At 35.8% G+C, this 18,960-nt stretch overlaps 1 protein-coding gene across 3 annotated transcripts in view; it reads right to left on the bottom strand.

Moving 5' to 3' along the window:
• EML5 (EMAP like 5) overlaps positions 1–18,960 on the bottom strand; it is a 98,559-nt gene that overhangs the window by 14,733 nt on the left and 64,866 nt on the right. For 2 of the 3 annotated variants that reach the window (XM_085580628.1, XM_085580627.1), the window contains exons 28-35: positions 12,005–12,083; positions 10,846–10,975; positions 10,055–10,153; positions 8,223–8,243; positions 5,232–5,405; positions 4,151–4,359; positions 2,071–2,228; positions 94–208 (exon numbers count right to left, since the gene is read on the bottom strand). In XM_085580628.1, coding sequence (XP_085436754.1) covers positions 94–208; positions 2,071–2,228; positions 4,151–4,359; positions 5,232–5,405; positions 8,223–8,243; positions 10,055–10,153; positions 10,846–10,975; positions 12,005–12,083 — 985 coding nt within the window. The remainder of the gene's footprint in view (positions 1–93; positions 209–2,070; positions 2,229–4,150; positions 4,360–5,231; positions 5,406–8,222; positions 8,244–10,054; positions 10,154–10,845; positions 10,976–12,004; positions 12,084–18,960) is intronic. The other variant, XM_077783994.2, reaches the window with a different exon arrangement.

The raw sequence follows: 18,960 nt of genomic DNA on the forward strand, positions 1-18,960 counted from the left end.
AGCTAGAAGAGGAAGCAGAACTAATTTATCTGATATTCAGAAATCAACCACAAATTACAAGTTTTTTTTTTACAGTCAGGCAGCTTTGTTTACCTTGCCTCTACAAACAGAGCGAACGCAGTCTGTCATTTGTCCTGTCTCTAGTCTGAAGGCACGACACCGTTTCAGCTCCTGGTCCCACAGCTTAACTGCTCCTCCTTCCTTTGAGCTATGAAGACAACAGGAAGAACCATGAGTATAACAGCTGCCACAAAAAGGACAATTAATGGATGAAAGAACTACATTATTTAATGCACTGTACTGCAAATGAGGCATTTTAGTATGTTTTAAATTGTTAAAGATTGGGTTTGCCTGAACAGTTGATGTTAACACGCTGAGTCTCCCAGCCCAGCAAGACAAACTGATTCCCAGTCCTCAGTGTTCTACTTTACAGAACAAACTGAAAGATGGGTGCTGCTAAGTTTAGTCTGAATGAGTAGCTCTGAGGGAATCTAGTCAGAAGAACAGATAAGCAGGCAAACCACCATCTTAATAGTCACAGGCAGATATTTTCAAATTATAGTTGAGAGAAACAGAAAAGTTTCTGTGAAATAAATGACAGAATATTTTCACTTCTGTGAAAATGTCACTATTTTCACTGTTGTAAAATAAATTACACAGATACAGCAGAAAAACCACACAACTAATAATAAATTAATTATGCAAACACTAAGTATTTTCCTCCCACTTGCAAAAAAAACCCCTGGGTATTTCAGTACAGAACACATTGAAATAAAAAAAAGTTTCTAAAAAGAAGATAATGTTTATTGAAACAGTCATAAATCTGGCATCTCTAGTTGAGCTAGGACATGTCTTATCTACCTTCAATCTCCCCTAACAGAAACAAAAATACAATGTTCCACAATATCAAGATGCTTTTACAGCTTTGACTACCGAATAATGTTATTAAGAACTTCAGATTGTTTAATCACAATTAGTGATTTGTACTATTATTATTATTAAAATAACTATAATTAATTATAAATTTATACTCCTTGCAATAGTATATTCTTTGCTTCCCACTAGCAGTGTTTTGACATATGATTGATCATTATACTTGGCAAGAAGATTTTACCAAAACAGGCTGGTGAGCTGCAACTAAGGCAGAAAAAAGCATGCAGTCTTCCTAAGTGAAAATTTGTTTTGCATATTGTCAATACTTCATTTTCCCACAGGAGATGAATTCTGGGTTCTTATTGTTATTCAATACTATTTGTTTCAGGTCAAATACCAATGATTAAGAGCCTCTGAAGCTAAGTGGTAGAGAGAACATCCTCCAAATAAAATCATAACAACATTTATAAATAGTAGAAGGAAATAATTCAAAAGCACAGAAGTAAGTTTGCACTTGGGTCTGAAAATATAAGTGGCCTGTGTCCTGCCAAATGGGACACAATCATGCCATCAGATGGACTGTATTACAGCTGAAGCATTTTCTGATCACTAGGAAGGCACCAAAAAATTAAAATGCTTCAGGAAATATTTTGCTTACAATCCCAGGATCTTGCTGTACAGCAACAAAGAATCTTGCTGTACCTTAGATTTGAGAGAAGACAGCTTGCCTCTGCCATAAATATGCAGATCTTTCCTTTGAAAGAAGTTGTGCATCATACTGCTAAAAAATTTATCATTCATGTATTCAGTCACAACTGTGCAAATCCCTTGAGTTAACAACCTCAGTAACCTTCAGTGAAAGAAGTAATCCACAAGGACTAGGTAACTTTTAGTGCTTAAAGCTAAATGGGTGCTGGAGCTAGAACATCTATGAGGCCCCTTGCAACCCTAACCATTCTATGATTCTGTATCTCAGACTAAATGCTTTCTCTTACAATAAATGGGAAAAACAGCTGAATTGAAGCTCATGGGGTTACCTGCACTTTGGAGGTGGTGGCTGCTCGTCTTCTTAACACCTATCAGGGATCTGAAAGGGACTACTCTTCTACCTTTAATGTCTCAAATAGAGTTAATGGGATGAATCCAAACCATTTTTAAAGAGTACTTGCAGAAAGAAAAGAAGAAAAGAAGACTCACGGCCTTTCTTTGCCTCCTGTAACAATCAAACCATCCCTTAGTGTGGTGTACATTGTGAAAACAGGTCCATTGTGAGCCTTGGCCACAATTCGTATCAACACATGGTCTTTCCAAACACAAACATCTCCACTGATAGTACCTGTAAATGTCAAGTTATTCTGAAAAGGGGAAAAATATACTCATCATCTGATTCTGAGTAAGGTAGGAAGAAAAGCATTCAGAAATAAACATCATTTACATTTAGAGGCTAAATTGCTTTCGTTCACTGCTGCAGAAGAGGAAACTGTGGAAGAGGCAATAAGGACCTCCAGGGATGAAACAATGACCTACTATATTCCTTCTTGAAGTCTGAAAGATGCTTTCTTGTAGCTTGAAGAAAATCATTGCATTTCTTTTTGCAAGAAAAAATGCAATGACTTCAGTCATATGGTTATCTATGCTTTCAGTCTATCAGGTGTGCAATGTGTGGCAAAAAAGTAGAATATCACAGTAAGTACTGACACTACACAAGCACACAAGCAGGCAATTTGCACCCCCTTGCTATATACATTATGCTTGTAGTAATTTTTGTGTTAGATGAAGAGACTCACATGATTACAGTAACTTTTATTTCAGAAAGAAAACAGTTTAACTTAACTTAGAATTAAAAGCTGCCTGTTCTTTACTTCTGCTTCATGCTCTTGAAAGGTAATAAAATAAATTAAATTACCTCTGGAAGTAAAGTGCTATTTATTAGGATTCCAGCAGGAACTGGTTATTGAGCAAAATGGTTTAGTAACTTAAATGAATCTTCAAATTCAGTATCATGTGTAGTAATAGCATGTTTCAAGAGTATCACTACACATGTACACATGTGGCACAAACACGTTCCTTGACTGAAGTGGGTTGATGCCCTACACACTTTTTTTTTAAGGGTGCATGTGTGTGGCTCTAATAAAGTAAAAGAGGACTGGAAATGAAGCTGAAAGCAGATCCTCAGATCATCCTCACAGCATAACTGTTGGGCTGTTTCCAGCTCCTGTTTAGGGAGAGCTGAACCAGCTTCTGAGACAAAATCAAGAGCATCCCCAGAACTGCTCCCTACAGAGGTATGGAGAACACACCAGGTTTGGCTTTATTCATTTTCCACAGCTCTTCACAAAACCCCTGAAAGCTCTGCATCCTCAAACCTCATACCAAACTTCAGGCCACATAGCATACAGCCTGATTCTCACACTAAGAACCTGTTTGTAAGAAAGTTTACAGAGGTTTCCCAAACCCCTGACTAATGTCTGGGCTGGGCATCAATAACACTTATCATTTGGAGAATATCTTGGTGTTTTATAAGACCTTCATTTAAATCAGAGAGAAACCACTGTGTAAAAGAGATAGTGTAGCAAAAAAAGGAAACCACAGCCCAGTTAGAGTTTCAAAACTCAAAATCAGTGTAAATTCAGTCTGGACTGAACAGTCAGCTGGTCAAACAGGACAGAAATGCAGGCAATCAAAGCAAAGGACACTTCACAAAAGGTATCTGTGCCTTTCTGCCCATCTGAAGATATGAGTACTGCTCATGCAGAGCAACTCCAGATCTAGCAGTGCTGTGAAACTTAGCAAGATGGGTTGCACATGTCCAAAAACCCCCAAAGCAAAAGAACCCCTAATGCAGCTGTCTAACAGCGTCCAACATTAAGGAATGCCCCAGGACAACACTGCTCTCTGATTGCCCATGAGCAGCAGCACATACAGATGACAAAACAATCACCTCCAGGTGGGCATAAAATAAACCTCATTTCTACTGTTTGGTTCCTCTAGTCTAGCCTCAGTTTTGTTTTACCTGGATTAAATCACAAGCATGATATCAGTTCAAAGCATCTGTGTTTGTTTCTCCAGAAAACATACAAACCCACAATCTATTCTACTCTAAAGAAAGCTGGTACTAGTTCTAACTAGCAGCTAAGTATTAGGAATGCTAAACTGCATTTAATAAAATAATTTATATACTCATTAGCAGGTTATAAAAGTCTCACTGAACTGAATAAAGGCAGAAGGATAAAAAAGTTTCTTTATGCATTTTGAGGTGGTCTGTTGAAGTACGTACCGCTCCAAATGCTACAGAAAGCATCGTCTGCATGCGGGCATCTTCTATGGAGCTCAGCAGCCCTTTTTTACTGAGGAGAGCTCTTCCAGCCAGTGTCCAGAACCTCACATGTTTTACTCCCACAGAAACAAACTGTGTATCTGAATCTGGCCTGAATTCTGCTACAAATATACGCTGGTTATGACCAGCTCGGCTGGCAATTTTGGCACCTGGCAGAAAGAAAGTGGACATTTTGAATTTGATGAGAAAATTATACATTTCTGGTTAAAAATGTTAAAATAATATTGACCCATATGAAGGTTCCTCAGCTGGGATCCTTGGCTGCCATTCTGAATGTGTATCAATCCTTAAGATGAACACGGGCATGTTGTGACCACACATGCTTCATCCTACCTAAGATTGTATAAATACACATCTGACATCGCATCCAGCCCCACAGGATCTATCAGACGAGCTATGAAGGATCACTTGTTATTAACTTAATAGCTGCTATTTAAAATTCTAAGAATTACTAGTTATCAACAGCAATCCCCAAAGAGAGAGGAAGTAAACCTCTAAGACTAGAGAATCAGATCCATAATCTGGACATGGCTTTGCCAGGCAGAAAGGAGATGAGGAAAGGAGCTCAAATCTCTTTAGCCTAAATCAGAAATACAGATCAAAGCTGATCTGAAAACATGTAGCATAGCTTAAGGCAACAATGATATAAGATGCATAGAGGAGCTATCCTGGCACCCCATTTCTGCAATATGCAACTTTTGGAAATAATTTCAGGAGTATGAAAGCCTCATCAGTAATCAGACTTTAGAGAAGAATAAATTAATAATAATAATAGTAATAATGATGACAATTTATAAGAAAAGACATCCTTACATTATTCTTACTGGAAATCAGTGAACTACCTTGATCTTTACACAATAGTTTCAAAGGAGGTATATTCAGCAGTCACTAGAACGGGTAAACACATCTATTTTAGACCTTGTTGTACACAGCATAGTGCACAGCATTTATTGTAATATTTTTTTAAAGTTACAATTGCTCTAAAAACGTAAACATCTTCTACAAAACCACTCCTTCCTACCTTCCTGCCACTTCCAAATGGTAATGGTGTGTTCGGGATCCAGCCCTACAGACAGCAGCAGTTTGCCAGTGGCACTGAAACTGACTGAGCAAACGCCCTTGGAATGGTAGCACCGCAGTACCGACAGGGTCTGCTTGTTCATTGCATCCCACACATGAATAGAAGGAGCTGTAGCTACACAAATACAAAAACATGCCATTAGTAGTCATTTTGAAAGTGTGTAGTGATTTTCTTATTGAAGAAGTTAACACTTTTTTATAAGACAAAATTGCTGTGATCAGATGGGGGAAAAAAGGAAAGAAAAGAAAAGAGATTTTAGCCTCCCTTTGAAAAACAATTTATGACAAACAGGATCATTAGGTAGGATGAACAAGATGGCCTCATTACATTACCAGAGGTGTTAATTTTTTGCCTAACTTGTTATAGGACTTGTGAAGCACAGCAGAAGTTCCAAAAGCAAGAGCTGTCTTCTCCTGCTTTTCTCTTAATAAAACATAAAGCAGCATGCTAAGTCAAAAACCTTCATAAATAAAGCTGCTTGTCAAGAATGCCACTTCTCCATGGGGCTTTTGGACATGTGATAGCTACAGAGAGTAGCAGTGTAGGGCCAAAATCTCTTTTCTACAAAAACCACCTGTCTGAAACACTTGCCCTCTTAGAACATCAGCTGAATCACCAGCTTGCTTGCCAATGTACAACTACGGTATTTAGTGTGCATTGCTTGGACTGCAAGCTCTCTGCAGTAAAAAATGTCTTGCCATGCTACTAATGCATGTGATTATCTCTAATGTGATGACAGCTGATTTTTTCCCAAATGCAACGCCTTCTCAAAAGATCTTGCAATCCATATATAGTTTACAATCTCTGAGCAGCATCTAAGGCATTTCCAGGACAGTAAGATTCTCAAACTTCTTCACTTCTGATCTCTAATAAATTTGACTGCAGAGTCCTAAGGTTACTGGTTCTTGTCATAGATCCAGATTCACATAAATGAAATTCTCTTTTGGATTCATGCTTTGTGTTTCTAATCAGAGAAATCTAGGCCCTCAAAGGCATGTATGTGATGGGAAACAGTAGGCACAGGGACTTAGGCAAAATTTCAGCCACACGAAACTCAGTTTTCAAGCACAATTCCACAGCTGCTCCAAAACAGCCCTTAAAACATACTTCCTCATTTCTTGTATTACCCATTTGAATTTCCTCTCATGGCAGCAACACAGTACTATTATTACCTTTTGAGAGGTACCACAGCATAGTATGGTCATGTCATTAAAACAGAAAGGGCAGGAGTTGACAGCAAGTAGCACTTCCCAAACATTGACAGCAAACTCCTTGCTGTTCTGACAGGAAGCTGAGGGAAGGGAAAGCTTTATTATGGCTCTGAACTGTTTTTCACTCTTCAACACTCCTCTTGGTAAAACTCTGTATTACCCTTGAATAGTGCACCTGCCCTATAACCTTGGCCAAAAGTTTTCATTTGGGTGGCAGACAGAAATTCTCACCTAGTTTTCCTGAGTAAGAACTGACAAAATCATTCAGAGCAAGATCTGCAAGGCAGAGAACATAGACTCTAAAGTCCTTCTATGTGATGGAGTCCTTCTGGAAGTCTCTGTCCTGACACTGAATCCTGCCTGTGTACTCAACACGTCTACAAGAGAGAAGGTGTCATCTCCTTCTGGAAACAGTTAGATAAAGCTACCATGGCCTGTCAGGACAGAAAAATTCTTTAGTAAGGTGGACAAAATCTACACTCAGTCATTAGGAAACTTTAATTGCCATTCCAGCCTAGTACAAACATTACTGCTACAAGAACACCTGTATCAGTGTAAACAACTGAAAACTGGAACTAGAAAAGCAAAAGTTGTTGGTAAGGATGGCAAATAGCCATCAATAAATTTTAAGTAAAATTATTCAACTTTCTAATGAAAGCAGGCAGCAGCCTGGATTCCAGACTAATGATTCCAGAAAGAAGACAAAATTTAAGAGTGCTCATTTCAGACAGTGACAACAGAATTTAGTAATATACACAAGCTCAAACTGAAATTGCAGTAGGAAGAAGGTATGTGAGACAGGGAGAGTGTCCAGCCACCATACACAGGACTATAGATGTTCTTTCATATAAATAACCATATCATCATTGTTTTTTTTAAATACAGGCTAGAAGTGTGGGAAAAGGTACCTATATTCTTCCCCCAATCCTTAAAGCAAGCACTATTTGCTATATTTAAGAGAAGTCAACACACATTAAAGATGTCAATGTACATTTCTTCTTACAGAACAAGCTTTAGATCCACATGAAGATTATTACACATGACCACATTTATGCATTTCTGAAGATTCTTCACAAGACAATTATGGCTGCTCAACAATGAACTCATTCGCACATGATGGTGATGAGTTTTTGCAATTACAGTTGAAAAAAAAACATATTAATAAAAAATATCTCAGTCAAGACTGTCAAAATGTCAAAGACCCAAAATGATGGAGGAAAAATTAAACTAACATCATAAAAAACATTTTGGATCAGTGGTAATAACTGCATGACAATTGTACATAAATGTGAAAGGTGATTTGTTTTTTCACTCAGTCACCTAGGCCTCCTCAGTAGAATTTACTTTAGAAATGCACGTTTCAAATTACACCCAATTGAAGGTCTAAATCAAATGTTGTCAGCCCCAACATGTCTACAAAACTGGCAAGCATACCCAGGAATGCTACAGTAGCAGTATGTATTAGAACTCACTAAGCAGCAAAAAGGGAATGTTCTTCAATGAGAGTAGCTTTTAAGCGTGTTCTAACATTTTTAATTTCTCTGTATTTACAGTACACTGTGCTGTTTTGAGTTATAGTCAGTGCTGACAGTAATATGACTGATACACGGGGTTTAATAAACTAAAAATTAATTCACATCACTTACGGCTCTATAAAGCTGCAGATGGCTACTAGATAGACTAACTACACCTGAAGATGTTAAAATTTTGTTTCCCTTACCTGACATATCTGCTGAGTCTCCTGTAATGGAAAAGCAGCAGAAAAATAATTAGATCAGAAATAAAATAAGTCCTAAAGAAAATATATGCCACATTCAGTGTAATTTCTTAACAAACACCTTGATGTCATTTTTGTGCATTGCAGCAGCACCAATACTGCTGTTAAAGATGAGAAATTACTGATAAAAGGAGGTCACATCAGAAATAAATAATAGAATGAATATATTGAATGAATGAATATATTTTGATTTCCATTTTGAGCTAGGTTTGCTGTATGTTAGGTTGCTCTCAGCCAAAGGAAATGAAAAACATATTTTTTTATGTCATTGATATTTTAACAAAAGTAGTGGGACAAAATACTAAGGAGTAGAATGTTAGTACCTGAAGATTCAATAAATCTTTTTAAATAATGACAGTGACACTATTTGTGCCAACCAGATCAGTAAGAAAAGTAGCAGCAGTTCTTTATGGAGTATATACACCCCTCAATATCACTTCAAAATCAGAAAATGAGTGCTGTTTTAGAATATTTCACTTTCAGCTTATTTTTAATTCTCTGCTTTAAAGTATATGTAATTTTTAAGCGTCACTTGCTTCTGATTAGTATGCCTTAATCCATATTACAAAACAGTTAATAATTGTCCTACTGCTAGTTGATGTAGAAATTATTATGAAAATAAAAAAAATAATTAAGTCCTGTGTTTTGTCTTGTGTAAGATGAACACTGTAGCAGAAAATTTTAACATTCCTCCACTACAGAAAGGCAAACAGGGCCAGATGAAGAAATATGATGAAAAAGCAAATTCTTAAAGGCAATAAAGGGTTTGTGATTCCTGCAAATATTCAAACCATAGACAAATACCTGCTGACGATTTTTTCCATTTAAATAATATCCATTAAAATTTTGTTTTCAATTATGCAAGAGACTCACCAAGAAAGGAAGCTATTTTAGCTAAGATGTTACTATTATCAATTAATCAATTTTAATGCACCTAAAACTCCAAAAGACACAGGAAAGCAGGTAATAAACTCTGAAGAAATGATTTCGTTTATATGAAACTTCTAAAACAAACCTAAAGGAAATAAAAAGCTATTTTGGCTGAAATCAAATAAGGGAGTTTTTTGTATTCTACGCCCTGAAGAAATTGTGGGTTTGAATCTCCTGAGAACCAAGAGAAGATATGAAAACTACAGCCAGATTGTAGGGCTACAAAAATCACTACTCTATAAAATCTAGAAAGAGCAATTTCTACCAGCTATGCCAATGCAAAATGTGGGGTGGGTTTTTTTGTTTTTGTTTTTTTTTTCTAACCTGGTTAGTTCATAGATCTTAATGAAATATATATATTTTTCCCTCTAAATCTCAGTTTATCCATAGAGAACACCATTAGGGTTTTGGTTCTGCCTGGAATATTACAACCACCAAGTAGGTATTATAAATCTACCTGATGAGGTAAAACCTAGGTAACTTTGACAAGTATTTTAAGAAATGAAGGTTAGCTCTAGTCAGCTTCTTTGGAGGGGTAGTGACTCTTTGGAAGGTTTAACACAAGCTGATAGTTCAATAACCAGATTAATTTAATGGGGCTTAAGATTTCTGACAAAATAGTTTTCATAATACTCCAAACAAAAGATAAGTTTAATCGTTCATACCTCAATATTTTTGTCAACTTTATTCAATTACACTCAAAGGAACATATAAAGAGGACAGGTAACTGAGTAACACTCACAAACGGAGATAGCATAACCAAATATTTTATGATTTATCATGAATTTACAAGGTCCTGATTGCATGCTGTTATGTTAATTCTTTTTACAAAAATACAAACATACCTACTTGGCCAGTTGCCACTATGTTGGTAAACTTGGGGTGCTGATTCACAGTGAGGCACAAAATATCATCATTGTGTTCCTGGTAAAATGACTGAGAGCCTAAAGGTAAGAAAAAAATTGCAAACCTTAGTTTAATTTTAATTAAAACATTTATACACATACATAGATATGTCTAATGTTTGAAAATATTATAGTATTTGCGAGAAAACAGCATTATGGTCATGTTGCATTTTTAAGCGTAAAACTAGAAAACAGAAACTTCAAATTTTTTATCTGAACTTCAACACACAGCACTCAGTAACTTGAGACAATTCCCTCACATTTTCCACATTAAGTTGCTTAACTATCTCAGAAACAAATGGCATTGTGTACTGTTATAGAGGTCCAAGTTATCTAAACTAACTGGGTTATTGGGAAGGAATTATATGTGATACAGATGACTGAAAAGTAAATCAAGTAAAAATATTAACTTGTTCTTAGAAAAAAAATTAAATAACTATTACCCCATTGTTCAGCTCTTTTTGTTTCTGATATCATTCCAACATGCAAATTTTGGAAAGCTAATACCAAACAAACCAAATCTTCACTTCCTTTAAAGCTCAGTCATGAGGAACATTTCAGTACACTTGTTTGTCTATGCAGCTATTATGAATATTCTCTACAGACTGAAATTTTAGAAAAAATCATTTTTTTCACATACTTTTACAATACTGAAAGCGTATTAATTACTTTATAAGCCATAAATCCATGTCTGTGAAGAAACATTTTCCCTCCAGTGGACTTTCTCCTACCTGTTGCCACATTATACAAGATCCCAATAGATGCAGTGTGATAAATTACATCAGCACCATCATTCAAATAGTGCACATTGTTTCTGCAGTCCTTGCCTCGATACCCAAATACCAGCTCCAAAATTAGGTCCTAAAAAAGATAGTTTCACATCAATAGAAACACCAAACCTTAAAGCAGTTATGAATTTTACATTCTTCTGTATGATTTAATTTTTTTTATTGTGTCCTTATCTAGTAAATGACATGTCAAGCCAACAGAAACTGAGCTCGTGCCTCCCCTGTGTGTTTACATGGCTGCTCCTTCTTGTCACACACAGCTGTGTCACCCTTTCACACCTCTCAGGGGGAGGCTGCAGAATGTGCATATAATACACACAGACATACATATACACACTGAAAGAGATACTCATACACGTGCACATAAATTTAAAAAATGCAGTGCAGAATAAAATTCTTTTAATGCAGAAGACACTAAGAAATAAAGACTGACAAACACTGGTCCACAATTTAATTCCAGCCAGCAACTAGAAACTACAATTACAGCCTAAAACTTCTAGAGCACTGATGTCAAAAAGCTGTTTATTATGTTACATCTTTATTTTGCAGAATCAACAATATTTGGATTGGTGAAGAACTGTATTTTCCAAGGTTAGATGAACTTTCTCTTCACATTAATCAAAAATTGGTATATTTATTTGCAGTTACCATGTAATAAAAAAAAACAGGTGCCAAAGCTAAATTCATCATTAATAGAATTTTAAAAAAATATTTTTAAAACTCCTATCAGTGATGAATTTAAACTGAAGCTTTAAATTCTAAGAAGCTTTGAATAAAAAACGTTTAGTTTTATTAGCAACAATACAGCCTTTAACAATCCAGTTATCTAAACAAGACATCCTGCGTTCTACATCCAGTTCTAAGGTTTCATGATTACTAAGAAGTGAGTTATACTCCATTTCATTTGCAAGAAAAATAAATACAGTATTTTTTTTTATTTACAATAAAAAATTCTCTCCCACTTATTCTGCTATTTACCCACTATTCACTATTTCCACTTCTGATATATTTAGAATAAAATAATCATTTAATGTGTTCACAGGTGTGTTAGTTTCTGGCAAAACAAAATTCTAAAAGAAGAGAAGAGGAACATTCTTCTTACCTCTATGGGTCTCTTTTTTTTCCCCACATTATTTGTCTGCAGTTTCTCCGGCTGTGGCAATGCCCTACTAACTGGTGGTCTGAAACAAAGAACTGTGAATAAGAGAAGGCTGTCCGTCACCCATTCCATACTAACAGCAACCTTCCAACCTGCTAATGCACTGGGACACCTGGGAGCTCTATCCTACTCAACTCATACTCATATTCATCTTCAAAATAAATACCTCCGGCAAAGGAGAAAGACAAAACCTAAAAAGCCTTTGTTTAACATGCTAGGTTCTCTAATTCTTCAACAATCCATAGGGTTAATGCAAAAGCTTGTTTTAAAATTTTTTAATATTCTTAGCTTTTTCAGGCTATGTTTTTAAGGCACTTTTATCTTCTCTGCAGCAATTTTGCTGAAGAGATTAATCTAATAATGCCTGTTCCCACATGCCTTCAGCAGACCCCTAACATTTCCTATTTTTGTAATAGTTTGTAAAGAACTTCAGATGCACCTGCCCATTGACTCCTACAACTGAAATGAGATATTGATCCAAGCTTATGTGGACGAAAACCAAAACCATGCAAATGCAGGAGTAACAGCCATAACTTATGTTCCACTGTTCTGAATAGCCCAGGTTTAATTAAGATTAGATATATTTAACAAATACCCATAACATCTCTCACATTACATTCAACTGTAGCTATACAAAGAAACACAAAAACAAATAAGCTTTATTTATTAAATATATGCAACTATTCCTAGTAATTTGCAGGAGCATTGATTATCGATTCTATAGATACAGCATTTGTGGCTGTGATAACACTCCTTTAAGCTTCATCTTTAAGAGGAATAATTCATTTTAAAACAAATTCTATGTATAAATTCAGTGATATCCAGATGATTTAATCCACTAGGCAGTGTAATACACTAATATCAATCATGAAGCAACAGGTTGTTTTCATATTCCTTTTTAGTATGAAGTACTTATAATTTCATCTCTGCTCCTGCATGATGACTCTGATTCAAAATAATGACTGTCTTTTCTCAGAATGATAGAATATTATGTGTTTGTACACTCTGTAGTTTGAAGGACAGGTGAAAAGCATTTTTTCAGTTATTCAATTAAAATACCATTTTCTTAGATTTCTTTCTTCATTGTCCCTGCCTAGTTTTAGTACAAAACAGATCACTCCAGAATGCTTTGAAAGACTGTATATTTTTAATTTCTCATTTGTCATGGACAATTCTGCAACAGTCTCATCACTATTCCTCTAGAAATTACCAAAACACAGCATAAAAAGCCCTTCTTCCCCATGTCAGCCTCATATTTGACACAGAGCACTAACACCTCATCTCTTTCCTCCTCTCCTACCCTGGCCCTAATTCACTTAATGTCCCTGAAACAGAGAGGGGGAAAATGAGTTGGAGGGAAAAAACAAAAAAAAAATTAAATATAGCAGAAGAATATATTTGAAGTTTGAGGAAAGTAGTACAAGCTGAAAGGACATGATTTTTACAGAGGTTTCCTTTACTGGAACTGAGTATTTCTCTGCTGCTTGGTTCTAGAATGTGACATTTTTATAACATTTGCTGTCTGTAAATCCCTTGTGATAGAATGGGAGAAAAGGGTGAAACAATCTCACATTTTACAACTGTTTGAGAAGACCATCTATACTTACAGGCTCTAAGGATACAAATACAGGTTGATATCATCCTTAAGTAATCATGAGAGTACATTTACATTTGTACATTACCACAACAGAATAAAGTGGATGTATATTGGTCAGGGAAACTTGACAACTTTTACTCAGCTGCATTATCTCACAGGTCACCTAAACAATTTCTCTAAGTATCTGTCTAGGAAAGGCTAATTCTATATTGATCCAGAGCAGTGGAACTGGAATGCAAATTACAAGCACATATGGATTCTCATCCCAATTAAGTTTCAAGATAACAACTTGAGGATTTAAAAACAGGAATGCTGAAGGATATGAGAATACATTTTCCAAGTCCTTTTTTAAAGATGTGAGAGCTGAAAATATTTTTAATTTGCTACATAATGTGCAGCAAAGTGACTAATGGCATATACAACACACAGTGTTCATATACCTGCATGCATAACTTACTGCATGCTCAAAAACAGTGTGGGAAAGATGGGAAAGAGAGCATGAATAACATGTTGGGTGAATTCCTGCATGGATAGGGTCAGTTTTAGCATGGGGAAGGAGAGCCCTATCTAGAGCCATCTATCATATGGGAAATAAATATCTCAATATTGGCACTTTATTTTCAAAAGTAAAAGATATTTGGTATATGTATTTTAATATTTCTTGTTATGAAAACCATAAAAATCAAGTACAAGCATTTTGAAGTAGTTTCTAAAACAAAAAAATACCTTGTTCACAGTTTTAGACATAGCTTAAATATTACTACTCATTTTTGTATGATGTATTTCATTCCACATTTTCCTCATTGTTACTGAGTATCTAAAGTTACTAACAGAAAAAGGAATTATTTTCTGTTATATAGCATATGCAAATTACCACCAATTATTTTAGATCTATGGTAATTTACACCAGTGTGATTTACAATATTTATTTCTGTTTTAAATATACAAGCAATATTTTGGGCACGATTTGATAAAGCAAATCACAGTAGTTGGTACAAAAGAAAAAGTCCCTTCCTCTGTGGGGCACCAAAGCTGCACTTCATACTTAGGGGAACTTGTAGAGAACTTAGCAATTGATTTTGCACTATTCTTCAGCATGAAGTGCCTTGCACTGCCCTCCCCAAAAGGCGTTGAAAGCATGAAGTACAGAATTAATTTTAAAAGTAAGGAGGATTTCTTTCCATTTACTCTTGGCAAATTCTTCAAAGTCATTTGTGAAGGTTCATAGAGGTCTGGTTTCCATTAGAAAATAATGAAGGCTGGTAGTTTCTAAGTACTGCTTCTTGACAAAAATGACTTTTAATTATTTCCATGTGTTCTATGAGCAGTTGGTGGCAGCTTATACTCACTAATGCAGATACAGGGGAAGCTGATGCTTAAAAAAATTCAGTAACATGTACACCTTGGCATGTCAGGTGAGACTGTAAAATCATCACATGTAGAACAGCCATCCATTAGGGGGCTGGAAAAAGTGCTAATCTTTGTACTTCAATAAATATTACTGAAGAATACTACTTGTGAAACATTGGAAAGTATAATAGTACATGGAGTTGGAGTCCATATTGGTATGTAAAACAGTATCTAGCTTATTGTATGAAGCAGAACCATAATGCATATATATAAATTCAGATTTTTCATATAGCAATATTCTGAAGAGTGATAGGTGCATGGTCTGGCACCCAACATGATAGATGGCTTTTTAAGGAAAATGGGAGGTGGCAGTAAAAGATGGACTAGGTAGGAAAATAAAAGCATTACCTGGAACCTCTTTTCAGCAGCAGATGGGAAAGAGAAAAGGATTACTTATACAAGTTTGGCTAAAAGTTAGGTGCCAGTGAATTATTCATATAGATAATTATTGCTGACTTCCTGGTTTATACTTCTTTTTATAAGGGGATTATTCACTTCATAGACTACATAAACCTGTATAGAATTTGTATAGAAAATTTCCATTCACTTAAATGGGAATTATAAATGTGTTGGCATGAGAATGTAATTCTTTGGAATTATTCTACTGTAAAGAGAGAAAAAAAGCAGAAGTGGGACCAAAACTTCTGAACTATTCCAAGTGTTTAGTCAGCAAACACAACACCTGAAATAAGCTGATGGATGGAACAGTCAACTCACTATTAAAGGCAGATGTTCAAGTTCAGTCACAAAAATACATTCGTTTATACTAAAATAAAATTATCTCAGCTAACCAGAATGTGTGGAGTACTGAGCACTACTGATATGTGCTATTTTTTCATGACTACTTAATTCAGTTTATGTTGATTGAAGATACTTTGCACTGGATAGATTTCCTCAGTCATGTATGTTGGAATATTCCTATAATTTGGCTAGCCAAAACCCCTCATTAATAATTAAAGCACGTGGGAATGTACAGATTATTTCCTAGTATTTGTAGTATGCATGGCCACTTTACATTAGTTTGATTAGCTGGTACATTTCCACTGGTTTGATAAGCTTTTTTAAGAACCACTAAGCAACTTCACTAGATGAACACTAGTTAATTTTTTTTCATTTAGAAGTTAAGCAAAATAATATAGGGAATAATTTAGGAAAAAAAATCCTAAAAATTAAGAACACAATGTTAACAACTCACCAATTTAGAGACTGACTTTTTCCCGTACTGAAAACAGTGGATTTTACTGAATGTCTTCTAATTAGTTTTAACTTTATTTTGCAGTGCAAAACTGATGCACTATTTATTCCTATAGGAAACAACTAAACCTTTCACACAATAAAATCCAAATGTAGCTTGAACAGGCTGTGCATCAATAGCATGCAATTCTTCAAGGAGCACAGAATTCAAATACTTCCAGATATTTTTCACAGTAAAGCAAGGCCTTCTTGGATTCTGTTGATAAAACCAATCTACACAGATTAAAAGCCAAATGCAAATCTTCCAACTCTCATCCCTAGGCCATGCAATTGTGTCTCTAGACATTTATTTTTAGTTGCAAAGTGAACAGGTTTTTTTCTTTGCATTCAAAATTGAGATTATTTGGTAAACCTTGATACTTTGGTAATTGGCTTTTTCACTTCTTCAAAGACCTGGGTTTTAGCTCACCTCTGAGAGGAAAAAATAATTACCTCAAACTGGTAAAGGGACACCATTCTTTTCCATCATATTGTTCCAATGTACAGCTTGTAATATAAGCAACTAATAATAACTAAATTTATGATTGGAAAGAATGAAATCTGAAATTTCAGGGTTTTCAGTCCTAAGGTTAATGCCCTGCACTAATGAATATTCCAATGAGCAAAAAGGTTGGCTTCAAAAAGCCCTGTTTTCTAAAACAGGATTTTTTTTAAGTTGATGTTTAAATTTAAATTTTACTGTAATCTAATTTATCCTGCAAATATGGTAAACATAGAGAAGAAGCTGCTAGTGCAAAGTACCTTGCTATAGTTTTTCATTTTGACTCCTGGCTTCTCCCCTCTCCCAAATCACACAAGTTGACAATATGAAAGGAGAAGATAAAGATGATTTTTTACAAAAAGAGCTCCAGAATTCATATTTTTTACATTCATATCATAAGTCTGGCAAACTGAAAAATGAAATTGCATTCTGTTCATTTGTCCAAGACATATATGGAAGATGTCCATATAAAATCTCAGAATTTCTAATACCAATTCTTCTCATTCAAGGTGATAATTGTGAGCTTTGGATTAAAAATGCTTCATTTCAACAGTTTCCTTCCTCTCTCACTGCCTTGGAAGCACTATTTAGATTTATTTACTGTCTGTATTGAATAATAAAAAAAAAACTTCTTCACTTCTCAATCTGTAGTATTTACTAGTTAGTAAATATTTTTTTAGGTTGCTTCCCATTTTGAAGACATAAGGATCTAAAATAGGTTATCTATTTCTGCATCTGTCTATATTCCCTATACACACAAAAACACTCAAGAAAAAGGAACTAACTAAATAAATAAAATTGGAAGCAGTTTTGCCACAACACCTGGTTGTGAATTATACCTGGGAGTGCTTGCAGAATGAAAAAAAAAACCTTTAAAATAGATAAACCATTGGGATCTATTCATGCAAGAGATCTCAGCATCTCAGCACATGGAGTGAGTAATGGTTTTATCTGTTTGCAAATGTTTAAAAATTATGGTGAAAAATTTTAACTGAAACTCCTGGTTGTTTAATTTTGAGATCTCTTGGTACAGCCATTTATTTGTCTGTAAGGTATATTAACCACAGCAGTGTCCCTTTCACAGCCACTAATAGCCAACTTCAGGGAGTATAAGAACAGGGTAAGACTGGAGCATTATTCTCCAGAGGCATCTCCCAGCCTTCAGTGCAGTGCAATTCAGGGAGTAGCAGGGTCAGAAGTGTTTTGAAAATCAACCATGATAGACTTTTTTTCAGAGTAATTTACCTAGCACAAAAACATACTAGGAAAGAACTCTTAGTAAAGGATAGAAACAGTTTTCGAATGTATTTTGTGCTGCTGAGTATCCATAATGCTATTACACAACCAAATTAGACACACACTACACATATTTTCACATAAAAAATATTATCTATAAACATTATTATTCAGAAATGATAAATAATTCAAATTACCAACCAAAGTGCTGTCTCACAGCAGTGCCATTTTGTGTTTCCAGTAGAAGTTAAACTAAGTATTGCAATTTCAGTGATATAGCATGGCAATTTCACTGCTAGAGAACATTACATCATTAGCAGACCTGGCATTTACCACTGCAAGCAAGCCTTAGACCAACTGAACCTGAATGAAATCTGGAGTTCAGTCACGGAGGCTCAGTCTGCAAGTCTGAAGGGTGGCCTAACAGCCTAAGGGCTTGCTGTGCTGCAAATCTAAGTATGTGCATGAGCAAATACTGCAAACAGAGCAGGTGCAGAAGTTCCTAACCCGATGCAGGAGCGCGAGCTGGACCCAGCAGCTCGGGTCCTCCAGCAGCACAAGCGCATTGGCACAGTGCTGCAGCCCAGGCTGCTCCCTCCAGCCCTGAGCTTCATCAGCTCCAGCACGATGCTGCTCACAGACCACCCCAGGCACCTGTGCAAGGTGCTCCCTGCAGCCTCTTCCATGCTGCACCTCTAACTGTGTGCTGCAGACATCCACAAGCACCTGGGCAAGCTCTCGGGCTCACAGAGTGAAGTCAAGCTGCTCCTTAGCCACTCCAAAGTACTGCGGAAAGGAGTATGAGCTTTGATCACCTCCTCCCAAATATTCTAATATTCACTCACTTCCACTCAGAGTGAGAACTGCTCTTACGTTTTGTCCCTTGACCCTTTTCTACCTATTAACATGCTACTATTTAAT

The sequence above is a fragment of the Lonchura striata genome, chromosome 5 (assembly GCF_050655825.1).
Source record: "Lonchura striata isolate lonStrDom1 chromosome 5, ASM5065582v1, whole genome shotgun sequence".
In the NCBI taxonomy this organism is placed as follows: Eukaryota; Metazoa; Chordata; class Aves; order Passeriformes; family Estrildidae; genus Lonchura; species Lonchura striata.